The 13,631-nt window shown below is 35.7% G+C and overlaps 1 protein-coding gene and 1 long non-coding RNA gene across 2 annotated transcripts; one reads left to right on the top strand and one right to left on the bottom strand.

Moving 5' to 3' along the window:
• Nucleotides 1-3,242: 3,242 nt before the first annotated feature.
• On the top strand, nucleotides 3,243-9,531 carry dele1 (DAP3 binding cell death enhancer 1). Its single transcript, XM_073854485.1, has 12 exons — nucleotides 3,243-3,453; nucleotides 3,969-4,092; nucleotides 4,180-4,270; nucleotides 4,491-4,635; nucleotides 4,714-4,893; nucleotides 4,984-5,018; nucleotides 5,098-5,181; nucleotides 5,268-5,408; nucleotides 5,489-5,650; nucleotides 7,883-7,966; nucleotides 8,069-8,222; nucleotides 8,391-9,531. Exons 1-12 carry the CDS (start codon nucleotides 3,423-3,425, stop codon nucleotides 8,621-8,623), a joined length of 1,464 nt encoding a protein of 487 aa, XP_073710586.1. The 5' UTR covers nucleotides 3,243-3,422; the 3' UTR covers nucleotides 8,624-9,531.
• Nucleotides 9,532-11,657: 2,126 nt separating this feature from the next.
• Nucleotides 11,658-13,536, bottom strand: LOC129448000 (uncharacterized). The gene is made up of 3 exons (XR_012358021.1): nucleotides 13,381-13,536; nucleotides 12,802-12,938; nucleotides 11,658-12,457 (listed from the first exon to the last, which is right to left on the bottom strand). It is a non-coding gene; the product is annotated as an uncharacterized lncRNA (long non-coding RNA).
• Nucleotides 13,537-13,631: the final 95 nt, after the last annotated feature.

Below are 13,631 nucleotides of genomic sequence, written 5' to 3'. Positions count from 1 at the left end.
CTAAAAATTCTTAAATTAAGATGCTTTTTCTTGATGTGCAAAGCACAACCCAAGAAAATAAGTCTAGTTTTAAGACAAAAAATATCAAATTTAAGTGAATTTGTGGATTAAACAAGCAAAAAAAATCTGCCAATGGGGTAAGCAAATTTTTCTTGAATTTTTCTTGAATTTAGTGTTTAAGAAAAATTTTCAAGATTTTTTTGCTTACCCCATTTGCAGATTTTTGGAGACATACTTAGGAATTCTGTGAATTAAAATGCAGAAGGGAAGGGATGTTTCAAAAAACGAAAAAATATTTATTTTAGCTAAATTTTCATTTGTGCATTTATAAGGAATAAACAACATTATAGATGTGACACTTGGCTAACTATTGAAAATAATTAGAAAATAAAACTTAAATAGAGACATCACATTGGTATTTAAGCCACTAAATATTGACATCTGAGATATCAGTATCTTTAAAAACTTTTATTTTTCTGGTAAGGTCGACCATCACATAGGAATTGTTCGAGAATGATTTACCGTATGTGATAATACACCTACGCATATGAGGTCATTGGCTAGAGAGAGGATTTTAGATCAGCCGTATTAGCAATTTTGCAAACATTCAAAGTGTGTCCAAACATTTGAGAATCTGGGTCATTTTGTTTAGTTTATGCAATGAAAGCCCTAATGCTGTTTGTACTTAAAAGGTCAAGCAATCATGACTTAAATTTTGCATTAACTTAACTATCTTTGTTCATTTAACTTATGAACTTACAAAAAACATAAACTTTAAAATTCAAATGCAATTAACTTAAATTTCACAAGATGTCAAATAAATCTTTGGTGTCCCCAGAGTACGTTTGTGAAATTCTAGCTCAAAATATTCTATATTTTATTATAGCATATTAAAATTGCCACTTTGTGTCATTTATGTGTTTTTTAAAATGCAAATGAGTTTATCTCTGCACTAAATAGCAGTGTTGTGGTTGGATAGTGTAGATTAAGGGGTGGTATTATCCCCTTCTGACATCACAGGGGGAGCCAAATTTCATTGGGCAATTTTTTCACATGCTTGCAGAGAATGGTTTACCAAAACTTACTGGGTTGTTCTTTATCATATTTTCTAGGATGATAGAAGTACTGGGACCTAATTATAGCACTTAAACATGGAAAAAGTCAGATTTTCATTATATTTCCCCTTTAAAATTATCACCTCAAAGGATCTGGGAGAAATACCCATAAGGTCTTGCATCTGAAAATTTTGAATGATTTAATTTTGGTGGGACATATAAACAGACATATAAACAGTTGTTAATAAAATTGTAACATTATTCATGTTTTTTGTTGTAAATTATAGTTTTTCTTAAGTTAAAGGTGATCAGGGTTTATTTTCATAATTATGCATACACCACAGTCAACTCATTGTATTTCTATTCTCTGTAATGCAGATACAATGCAGGTTGTTGTGTGCTTAGATTAAAGTTTGTTAATTGATTGACATAGTGTCAGTCCTGAATATCTTTCATTACACCTTTTTAAATAAAGTTAAATGACAATTTACGTGAAGTCTTTATGAACACAAAGTGAATTTAATTGTTCAAGTACAAACTACAAAATTTTATATACATACTCTGGGGACACCGAAGACTTATTTTACATCTTACAACAAATCTCACAAGTTCAGTCTATGTGGCCACCAAGTTAGGTGAACTTAAATATATAAGTTTTTGGGAGACCCATTACTTAATTGAAATGAGGGAACAAGTTTACATAATCAAATGAGTTCAGTCAACTTATTAGGGTTTTTAGTGTGTCTGACGAGTTATGAAAGAGCAACCTCTGAGCTATACATTTTCCTTGGGCAACAATAATTAAAAATGTATGAATTTCTCTGGTCACCAAGAGAAGTGATGCCACAAAGGCCTGTTTTAAGGGAAATGCGGTTTCTAGCAAGTTTCGACCCTGTATCTCCTTTTTTAGCAAGATGAGGAACATCTGGATTCAAAGAGGGTTTCAGTGGTTCCCATCATTTCAGTGCGACATCCTTTGCTGACCACATCACAGCGTCAGTGATTCATGACAGAATGGAGATTTCTGCATTTGGCTTACAATGTTTTAATGTCATTCCATGCATGCAATATGGCTTCTGCAAGAACACTGTAATTACAGGCACCACAGCCCACACACACATAACCACACATCATTTATAGCATCCTGGAGACTATAGATTGACCCTAAAACAACCCTGAACCTTTCGCCTTGACTCTATGCTGTTGCCACAGGACATGATTTTTGGCATTAAAAAACACTCAGAACAAACCTGGATTTACATGTGCGTCACAAAATGATGTGTGTGTGTGTGTGTGTGTGTGTGTGTGTGTGTGTGTGTGTGTGTGTGTGTGTGTGTGTGTGCAGAAACACAAACAGAAACCATACACAAACAGAGACAACCTATACAGATTAATTTAGCAGTAGCACCACAATTTCAACTATACCCTGCTGAAAAAAACAATAGAACCTTTATAGAAAATTCTAATGGTTTCCATTAAAATACCAATAGGAACCATTAGCTTTTACCATTAAAACCACTACACTGTAGTGTGTTTTGGGCCATATTCCATTAGAACCAATACAAATTCCATTAGAACCAATACATAGAACCAATACATACCATTAGAAACCAAAATAAACCAATACACTGTAGTGTGTTTTGGGCCATATTCCATTAGAACCAATAAAATTCCCAATAAAACCAATAAAACCATTAGACTTTTCTGTAATGGTTTTATTGGGTTTTTTCAACAGGGTACTATGGTTTAAAGTATAGGTTTACTTATTAAAACTCTTTCTGAAAATAAATAATTTTATTATTATACTTTATATGTCAATTTCCCCATTATCTGTTCAGTGTATCCCTCTGAAAATGTACTTGCATATATTCTATATATTTTATAATTTTCCAAAATTGTATTTACTTTTTTTATCTCGTGTTTTTACTGTCCATTTGTAAATATGTTTCCTGTAAAGCTGCCTTGCAACAATGCAAAATTGTGAAAAGTGATGTAGGAATAAATTTGAATTAAAATTTGTTGTTTGAAGTGGCAAAAATTTAATGTTTGACTCTATATTTCAATATAAAATATTTAAATTATATACATTTTAATATTTACACATTTGACAGACTTACAGTATATTACTTTATAATTATGTGTGTTTGAGCTTCGTCTTGAATTTCTCCGTGTGTGGCGGCCTCTAGCGGTCAGTCTCACCGAGACTCTTATTACGTTTTCGGACGGTTGCGTCATTTCCGCCCGGCGTCCTTTGCCGTCTCGTGACTGTCAGTGATCAAAATGTCGTGAGTTTATAATTTCATAAACTCACCGACAAGACTCATTTTGCGCAAAACTACAACAACAACAGTAGGAGAAGCGAGAGTCATGTGGAGGATTCAGAGTTTAGTGGGCAGAGGTGAGCGAGTTATGAGCGCGTGCGCATGACGTTCTTCTTTATTGTAAAGTTTACGTTAAAGAGCGTCACGTTTAACTTAGTTTATGTGTTTTAGTTTCATTTCTTGAAATTTGACATATATTTGTCTCCGATTGGTTGAGGGTAAGTTATGTTATAGTTTCACTTTTAGATTTAGACAAACAGGTTTAATGCTTGTGATTGACACCTACACACATATATTAAATTGATGTCCATAAATGTTCCATAAACGGAAGCAACATAGCAAATAAGAGCAAATAATAAATATAAGTTGATGAGGAAGAGTGTGTTCAGGTTTGTTACACTGTGTATTGTTGCATGTCACAAATGTAAAGCCACATTAGCATTTTCTACATTTTGAATGGTGCAAATCAAACTTCGTCACAAACTAACTAGTAGGTAGCCCTTGATGTTTACTCTACAACTGGTGCAATCCTACCCATTAGATTATTAAGGCAACCAAAGAGATCTAACACTGTTCTCTTCTTGAAATGCAGTCTTGAGCCGTTGTCATGGAAATGGTCAGCTGCGTCTCTCACAGGGTCATTCTCATGTGGAGGATGAGGTTGTCAACACATCCATCCTCACCGGTGGACGGCACCCAAGTGACAGCAGTTCTCAAGAAAAGACATCTGCCCTATATGATTCAGAACTGTGACTGTCATCATCATACAGTTTGCATAACATCTGTCTGTCTCTCAGTTCTCAGAAAGAAGAAGATCATCAGAAAAAAAATCGAACATCTCAGTTCTGCTACACTGGACTGCCAAGATACACAGCTGTAGATGCAGTTGGCTGGGTAGAAAACACACAAACACACCTTTCTTCATAGTAACACCACTAATGTATTGATCCTATAAGAGTCATACAGTCAGTATTTTTATCTAAAATACTTTATCTATTTTCAGTAATATAATGTAAATTTGCTTATTAGCACTATTAATATAATTTCCTGATTTGATCCTACAGACAACAATTAAAAAATGTAAAACAATGTTTTTTCCTGTCTCTCTCTGCAGGGAGTGGCTGCTGTTCTGCTTATGCAGGCCTTTCGCAGGATTCACTCCCAGTTTTCTTCTCATCTGGATCAGAATCCTGGACCGCCTCAGATCAGAGACACCGGGTTCATACGCAAATGCACCTACAAGTATCTAATTGACATCTGTGAGTAGTTAAAAACTGGTGATTTATAATCAACACGTCATTTAACACCAACCAATTAAAATGAAATTTCTTCTGAAGTTGCGAAGCAGAATGTTTTGCCCAGCGGTGTGACGGTGAGATGCCTGAGAGGGGCATTACAGACTCCAGAACAGAGTTCAAGCAGCACTGACGGTAGTCTTGGTAGCAGTGACAGCAGTCATGATGGTGATCTGACCTCTGACCAGCAGGTGGAGACAGTGAGCAGTCTCTCACACTCAGGTTAGCACTAGCACACTTTCAATTTATTATAGTCAAATAGTGAATTCACCAAACAGGTTTCTAGAGGTAATGTTATTGATTTTCTTTCAGATGAAGCATTTTTTGCTGAACAGCCAAATCCAAAGGTACATTTTTCAACCTGTAACACGCAGTCTGTACAAGCATCACATCACGCACATCTTCATTATGACGTGTTTTCCGCAGGAACCTCTTTCACCAGATGAAGCAGCGCAGAATTTTAAACGCGTGGGTGACGGCAGCGTACCTGTAATCCTCAACATCATTGGTAATGAATGATGACATCACGCAAAGAGCTTATAGAAAGTATGGTGATGTTTTTCTGAGTGTGATGTGTGTTTGTGTATATCATTGGTCTGGAGAACGCTAAAGCAGGAGATTGCGAAAGTGCTTTCTTGTGTTTTCTGGCATCAGCCCAACACAACTACAGTAAAGCTCAGTTTAATGTAGGAGTTTGTTACGAGAAGGGTCACGGCGTACAGCGAGATCACAATAAGGTACACAAACACATTTACACACAGTTTTGGTACTTAAAGGTGATTTTCTAACTTAAGGATGATGTTTAATTGTGTTTTAGGCTTTGCAGTATTACAGACAAGCAGCAGCTGCTGGGCACCATCAGGCTCAGTATCGCTGTGCTAAACTCCTCTTGAACAGCAGAGGGCAGCAGTGCTCAGATAAAGACAAAGAAGCAGCGCTGTCATACCTGCACACAGCTGCAGATGCTGGACTCACACAGGTAAAGTGTGTTTTACAAATGTGTCCAGATGTTGCATATAGATGTTTCATGAATCACATGTAAACCCTGTTGATTTCTGTTCTTGTTACAGTGACGTGACGTTAATAATTTTGTGTCCGTATGGATAAATTAAATAGCCTGACGTTGTCATACTCAATTCTAGTCAGAATTTGAGTCTGATACCGCTCCATTGGGCTGTGATTATGGGGCGTGTTTCAACCGAACTAGGACAATAAATGCCTTTGCACTCAATTGAATAGACCTACAACCAATCAGAGCAACTGAGCATGCAACGTATGTTTAAATGGCGTCTTTTGCAGCCTGACCGAACTGCTAGTTATTTCCCTACAATGAGACTAACATTATGATTATACGAAGTCTGAGTTAGCGAACGTACATCGACACCTACTATGTTTGCAACATTTCATTCATATCACAACATTGTGAGTTATTTACCAAGTCATACAGTCAGACTCTCTTACCATTCGTAAGTTAGAGTAACTTCATCCACGAGCTTCCGAAAAGGAGCTGGCAGGTACGCTAGTTATATCCACGTTGTCGTGCACGCCGAGTTGCCCATTTTCACTGTGTCCCATCTTCTTAACGACCATCGGATTCCTCCGAATCCCGGAGGAGGGGCGGCAAAAACATCTTTCCGATCATCAAATGTATTGATCGCGTTACTCTGTTCATCTTTTAAAATCAATGCGCTGTCGATATCTTCTAGAACAGACTCGATGGCAGAATATTCATATCTCAATTCTCCAGCGGCAGCCGTTTTTGTTGTAAACGGATTTAACACAAGCACTCATTGGTCACGTGGTTGATTACGTTACTGTTAATCATCTGTCCATCATCGTATAAAGCCCTCCCTGACAATTTGATTGGTCCGACAGTTTTTATTCAAGCATAGTAGCGCCACAACAGAGACTGAATTTCCCCAGCCTACAATGTTGTGGGCGGGGCTAAATTCGTCTGCCACCCAAATTTCAAAATTAATTTCCAGATTACTTTCATACATTCTCTTTATTGCAGATCAAGTCTAAAATTTCTGGTTTCATTTCATTTTGAAAGAATATTTGAGGGATAATTGCAAAAATGTCAATGTGGTGTAACCGGTCTGTGTCAATTGGTGTAAGTATTTTTTATTAGAATATAAAAAGATTTTAAAAAATGTGAAATACAATATAATCATCTAGTTTAATTTTATACATACATTTTTACATCATTTGTCAAAGATTATTTAGAAAACCGTAGGAGCTGTTTTCAGCATATGTCACAGGGCTCCAGACTGCCACCAAATTGTCGCATTTTGCCACCAAAATTTGAGAGTGTGCCACTGAATTTTACATCCAGTCGCACATGTGCGACCAGTAAATTTGACCTTTTTTTTGTGATGTGACACTATATTTAAAACAGAACATTGTATTTTCTGCATCTATCATCAAAGTAATACAGTGTATTACTTAATAGAAATGTGAATATTTGGTTAGCATGTTGATTTACGGTATGTGCCCCTAAATTTTCTGGTTGCGCCCCTAAAATTTTCAGTTGGGGTCCACTGTGCTCCTAGTGAAAAAAGTTAGTCTGGAGCCCTGTGTCAGGACAAATATTACAAAATCACATTAAAATTTGCATTTAGAAATAACTAGTAAAATAACAAATTTTAAAATGTTTATTTTTTTGATGATTACGCTTACATGCCATCAAGGTGGATAAAATATTTAAAGGCGGAGTCCACGATGTTTGAAAGCCAATGTTGATATTTGAAATCACCCAAACAAACATGCCCCTACCCCAATAGAATCTGGATCTTCTGTTGATAGACCCGCCCCACACATACGCAACCCAGCATTTGATTTGATTTGATTGGCTATAAGTGTGTTTTGGTAGTTGGCCCGTCTCCTTTTCCAACGCGTTTTTCAAACATCGTGGACTCCGCCTTTAATATTTCTCATTCTTTGCTGCAATTGGCGATTACACCATTTGACATTTCAGGTCCATTCACTTTCATAAAAATGGTGCAAATGTAATTTATTTATTGCATAAAATAAACATAAACACACTATGTGCATTAAAATATACATGACACATAATGCGTGCTTATAAAACAAGTTTAAAAAAAATAATTTCTCATATTGCCAAACCGTTTTTGTCACTGACACTACTACACTAGATTGATTAATGAGGTCCAGTTTCTGTTTATTTCTATCTGTCTGTATCTCTGTTTAGGCTCAGGTGTATCTGGGTGTTGTGATGTCAGAGTTTGATGAGAGGAAGGCTGTACATTATTTCAGAAAGGCAGCTCATAGTGGGGTATCACACCTTTTACATTAATATTTTCTTACAAAAACTTAGTGTGTTTTTGATCAAATAAAACTGCCTTGTGTGTAATCATGGGTCTGTGTGTGTCTTTAGGACAGCAGAGCTCTTCTGTTCCTGGCTCAGTGTTATGAAACCGGCTTTGGTGTATCTCCGTGTGTCAGTACTGCAGTCTCGCTGTACCAACAGGCCGCAGTCAGAGGAAACAAACAGGCCAGAGATACACTGAGAGACAGACACAGCAGAGAAGGTAAAAACAAACGCATACACATAAAGGTTCGTTTCACTATGTTAGTGATATCACAAACCTGTGGACTAATGTGGAGGCAAATCTATATAGACAGGTGTTTGGTGTCAAAATAATTAGCTATTTTCATCATTTACTTGCATAAATAAATGTCTTTCTCTGTTTTTTTAGTCCTGCGCTCTATCAGATCTGCTCCTTGCTTCTCTACGATTGGTCAGCCGAACCTAAACTCTGTGTTTCCTCAAGCATCTGGAGATGTTAGGCCGCACCCACAGCAGCAATCTGATTGGCCAACACAGCCACTTCCCCAGTCCTGGAGTACAGGCAGTTTGATGGCATTGTCTTCAGTAACACTGAATAATGACGACACCAGTCGTAAATTCTGGACACTAGGTGTGCGCTAACACACGCGCACACAAATATACACACATTTACAAGTGCCATATTTAAATCCCAGTGATTCATTTGTAATGGACCGCTGGTCAGATCTGTCCTTTAGCTAACACACGCACACAAACACACAAATATTCACACATTTACCAGTGCCGTATTTAAATCCCAGTGATTCAGTTGTAATTGACCGCTGGTCAGATCTGTCCTTCAGCTAACACACACACACACATACATAGATTTACACAACCTTGTAACGCACACACATGGCTCCCTCTGCAGGTAAACACTTGTAATGACGGTAAAGTTGACATGGATGTTAAATGTAGCGGAGGGATGTCATTGGAGAGCTGTTGAAAACACTATTAAGTGATGATGCCATTGATGCACAGGCCAACATGAATGTATTTTTTGGGAAGTGGGAATCCTTTTGTAATGTATGTTGGGTTTGTTTACCATTATTTGTATATGTGTCAGGCTGTGAAGAGAGAATGCATTTATTGAAACCAAGTTTTATCTGAAAGCTTGTTTTATGTCTATTTTGTTTTATTTATTAAACCATATCTTACATTCAGTGCTGTTTGTAAGAAAGAAATGGAATTGTTCCTCGATTTATAGCAAGTTACAGCTAATTCATTTGCATCTGCCCAAAGTTATATTTGGAACAGGGTTTAAATGAGAAAAATATGCTTTATTTGGGTCATGTATACAGTATGTGTACACAAAAGAATACTGAATGTGCTCTTCATGCAAGCCATCATTAACATGTCACGAAACTGCAAAACACAGTGTTTGTTAAACATCTCATATCCTTTGTATATTTGATGTTGTCTGTTTAGCACATCAAGGTTTATTAAAAGTAATGTTATTTTCTGTGTAACGCACAACTGTATTTCAAATTAAAAGTGCTTTTATTTTTTAACGTATGTTTGATGATTATTTTATGAAGCAGCTTTATGAGATCTCAATCTCAGTATTGAAGGAGTTCACATCTATTTTGAATAATTAAATAATTACTTTCAGACATTTAAGCATACACCTTTAGATCAAGATCATGAAAAACCTCTAAGTGACCCTAAGTTTTATAATGTGGTTTACAGTTTAAAATAGCAATGCAAAATCAGTAACCTGATAAACCAATGTTATTAGTAGTGGTAATATTTCTGCATTGGATATTATTTACTTACAAACGTAGTAGTGTAATAGAAAAACTGTTATTGAGTAGTGTGATCAAAATAATAGCAGTGTGAAGTTTAATTCGAAATAAGTTCATTCTGTGAAATAACAGCTCCTTTTTGTCCTTTATTAAGAAAGAGGGAAAGCAAATGTTTTGATTATTGTTATAACATATATTTGCTGCTGAATTTCTAACTAAAATGGGCTGTTCCACACATTGCCCTGGGAAATGACATAATTTGACTAAAAAGTTGATTTGAGAGGGGGAAAATATAAAGAAATGCAGCAAGTTTAGGATGCTCAGCTAAAATGCTTTAAAATGGCAACAAAAACCTATAAAGCACATGGAGCAAAACAAGGAACTACTGTGGTTAAATAAAGGCATAAGCAAAATCAAATCACATCAACTGGACAAAAGAAAAATGGCGTAAAATTATTGTTTTGGGGTCTAATGGGTCCCTTTAAATCTAAAAATTAACAGGAACTGTATATCCTGGGCTGAAATAAATGTTTGTAGGTGTCAGAAGTTGGTTGACTCGATTTGACACAGATGTGCTGCAGTTATCAACTAAGTGCCTAAAGAAAAAAAAATTGAAAGACTTGTAAACTTTGTTAATGCCTTGTTTTGGAATTGAATGTGTAATGTTTTCAATACATTTGAAATTAGGAAATAAAATCTATTTATAACATTTCTGCACTTTTATTAGTTTTTAACACAACTTTTTATTTTTATTTTTTTATTGATAAACAAAAGTCACAGTATAAACATTATATACATTATATAAATGTACCATTTGTACAAACTATGACATAAACATTTACAAAAGAAGCTTGTAACAATTTTTTGTATTTTTGTTAATTGTTTAAAAAGCTCAGCAGGCTCGTGAATATTCCAAGAAGTCCTCGCTGCAGCTTGCAGCGCGATGACGTGGTGGATTAATCCAGTACGTAGTGGATGTTCAAACACGCATGCGCAGTGAATATAAATCCAAATCCAGTGCTCGGTTGTGTATTTGAACACAAACATTAACACATTTGCCGTCAAATGCCGATAAACGTGCTGTTGTCCTAGATTAGTTAATAAGTTTACGTGGATACCCACGTGCAAAATAAAACCATTTTCGCAAGTTCAGTGCAGTTATTTTCACATAATTTATCCATAAAAGCTGATCGTATTGAATGAGTAGGCTAACGTTACCCCTTACGAAAATTAACCATGGTTTTACTACAGTTAAAACAAAAAAAACATGGTACTGTAGTAAAACCATGGTAACTACAAAATAACAATAGTTTTGATAACCGTGGTTTTCAAAAACAATAGTTGGTGTAGTAAAACCATGGTTTTGCTGATAATCACACCAAAAACTATGGTTACTACACTTTTACCACAATAAAACCATGGTTAATTTTCGTAAGGGACTGTAAACTCATTTTACATTTTTAGCATTGTGTAATGTATTATCTTAACATGTGGTAATGTTAAGATGTATTAAACAATCATCTTTAAACAACAAGATAAGGTATATTAGCAATGATACATGTAACGTTTTAATCAATCATTTATTTGAGTGTTGTATTGGAGTTATTTAAAAAATATTCTATTATATATATATCTATTCAAGTTACTGTTAAATGGAAACAAAAATAACTTGTCATTTATTTAAGTTGCTTGTTTATTTAACTTTTACCCCACAGCTTGTTCAATTCACTGATGATCAGTGACTGCAAATATTAAAACATTTTAACAATAAACATTAGGCCTAAACATGAACTTAGTGAAAACTCAGCTAGTCATCTTTCTGTGATTTACTGTTTTCTACATTAACTCATTCTACATAATGTAAACAACATTCTGTAAAAAAAACATTGATATCTTCAGAATCAGCTTTATTGCCAAGTATGTTTTTGTCACATACAAGGAATTTGTCTTGGTGACATGTTACGGACATAAATAGAATGACTAAGTTAAATTAAAGACAATAACACACTAGTAATATAAAAACAAAAATAATTTAAATAAGCAGCATGGTACAGTAAGTATATATAAGTATATGTATATATATATTCTCCTTTTTTACAATTGTGTGTAGTGATGCCTGTATGGATGTTCAGATGCTGTTGTTGTACAGATAGATAATAGGTGATATTTACAGTAGCATAGTTTAGAATGGTAGTTTCAGATGTACAGTATGTGGTGAATATACAGTTATGACAGGTGTGGAAGTTATGGGTGCTTTAATTGTTTAGGTATATAACCTGAGGAACAAACTGTTGTTTATAGTGTTCAGTGCTTTGTAGCGCCGGCCAAAGGGCAAAAGTTCAAAGAAAAAGTTGGCTGGGTGTGTGGGGTTGACTGAGTAAAATCATGTCAAAATCAATGTGAAAGTAATGAAAATAACACTTTGATGCTCATTATATCATAATTACATTTCAAGACTTATCCTGTTTTTTCACAGGCAGGGTCACATATAACTGACTGCAGTCAGCACAGGTAAAGCTTTTGTCACAGTTTGATCTTAAATAGTTTAAAGTCAGTGCCACGCCACCAGTGCTTTACTGATGCAGAATAGATGAACAATTCATCCCTGGGACACCCTTCCTCCAACTCGACCTGGTGGACAGTCTGTAAATAAATCTCTACACCCCGGAGAATGTGTTCCAGTTGACAACACCTATTTTAAGAAAGAGAAGTAAATATTAAAAATTAACAAATGTATAGTCTAAATCTATGGATACTTTATATGAAATTAGAATAAAAACACTGTTACTATAAGCACACACACACGCACGCACGCACGCACGCACGCACGCACGCACGCACACACACACACACACACACACACACACACACACACACACACACACACACTTACATTTACACGTTTGGCAGATGCTTTTATCCAAAGTGACTTACAGTGACATGTTTTAATTAGTATGTGTGTTACCTGATGATATTTGCTAATAATGTAATGCTCTAATTGAGCTATGGAATTTTTTTTTTAATTAAATAACTTACTGTCAAGCCAGACTACATGAGCCTTTTCTCTGAAAGATGCTTTACTAACAACATAGTGAAAAAGCTGGCATGTCTGATAAAAGCCACATCTCCATCTTCTTTAATGAGCAAGGGCATCTTGCCAAATCCAGTCAAATCTACAAAAAAAACAGTCAAATCTCATTAAGTTGAACTTTTCAAATAAAAATGCAAAGGATTGTTAACATACAAGTACTAAGTCTCTTTTATAAAAAAATCCAATCCAGATGTATTAATTTAAGATTAAGTGGCACTGGTTACAGTATGTGCACCTATTACTGGGCAACTGTCCTTTAAAAAAACATTCATCTAGAACAATGCAATAGCATTAGTTAGCCTAAAAAAAGCATTAGTTAGCTTAGCAAAATCAGGTTAGTTTTACATTAGACCTACAGTCTGTCCACGCGTGGCATTATGTTCTGAAGTAACGTTATGATTAAAATGAGAATCGCTGTTAGCATATTAAGTCACCTTTATACCGCTTCGGACACATAACACTAACGTTACACAAGACTATACATGTTGAAACAACAAATCAGTAAATAAAGATTAATTACCTACCTTTATACAATCACTGTTGTTAAATAATCCTTCGTTTATCGGCAGATTCTTCTTGAAATACCAAAGCACGTGCGATTGTTCATCAACAACAACATAGCACCGCGCATGCGCGTAACATTATATTGGCTGCGCATGCGTGTTTGAGCATCCACTGCGTGTTGGATTGGTCCACTACGTCATCGCGCTGCAGGCTGCAGCGAGGGGTGTCTCGAATATTCAGTTACATGTCCAGACGCTCAAGCCCGACGTAA

The sequence above is a fragment of the Misgurnus anguillicaudatus genome, chromosome 16 (assembly GCF_027580225.2).
Source record: "Misgurnus anguillicaudatus chromosome 16, ASM2758022v2, whole genome shotgun sequence".
Taxonomy (NCBI): domain Eukaryota; kingdom Metazoa; phylum Chordata; class Actinopteri; order Cypriniformes; family Cobitidae; genus Misgurnus; species Misgurnus anguillicaudatus.
Note: the sequence above shows the minus strand (reverse complement) of the source record. Positions and strands in the feature narration are given on the sequence as shown.

Excerpts from the sequence above, each read along its gene's own strand:
- dele1 (XM_073854485.1), top strand. The coding sequence starts at position 3,423 with ATGTGGAGGATTCAGAGTTTAGTGGGCAGAG. Across the intron at positions 4,093-4,179 it reads CCAAGTGACAGCAGTTCTCA|GAAAGAAGAAGATCATCAGA; the intron begins AGAAAAGACATC and ends TCTCAGTTCTCA. Across the intron at positions 5,409-5,488 it reads TACAGCGAGATCACAATAAG|GCTTTGCAGTATTACAGACA; the intron begins GTACACAAACAC and ends ATTGTGTTTTAG.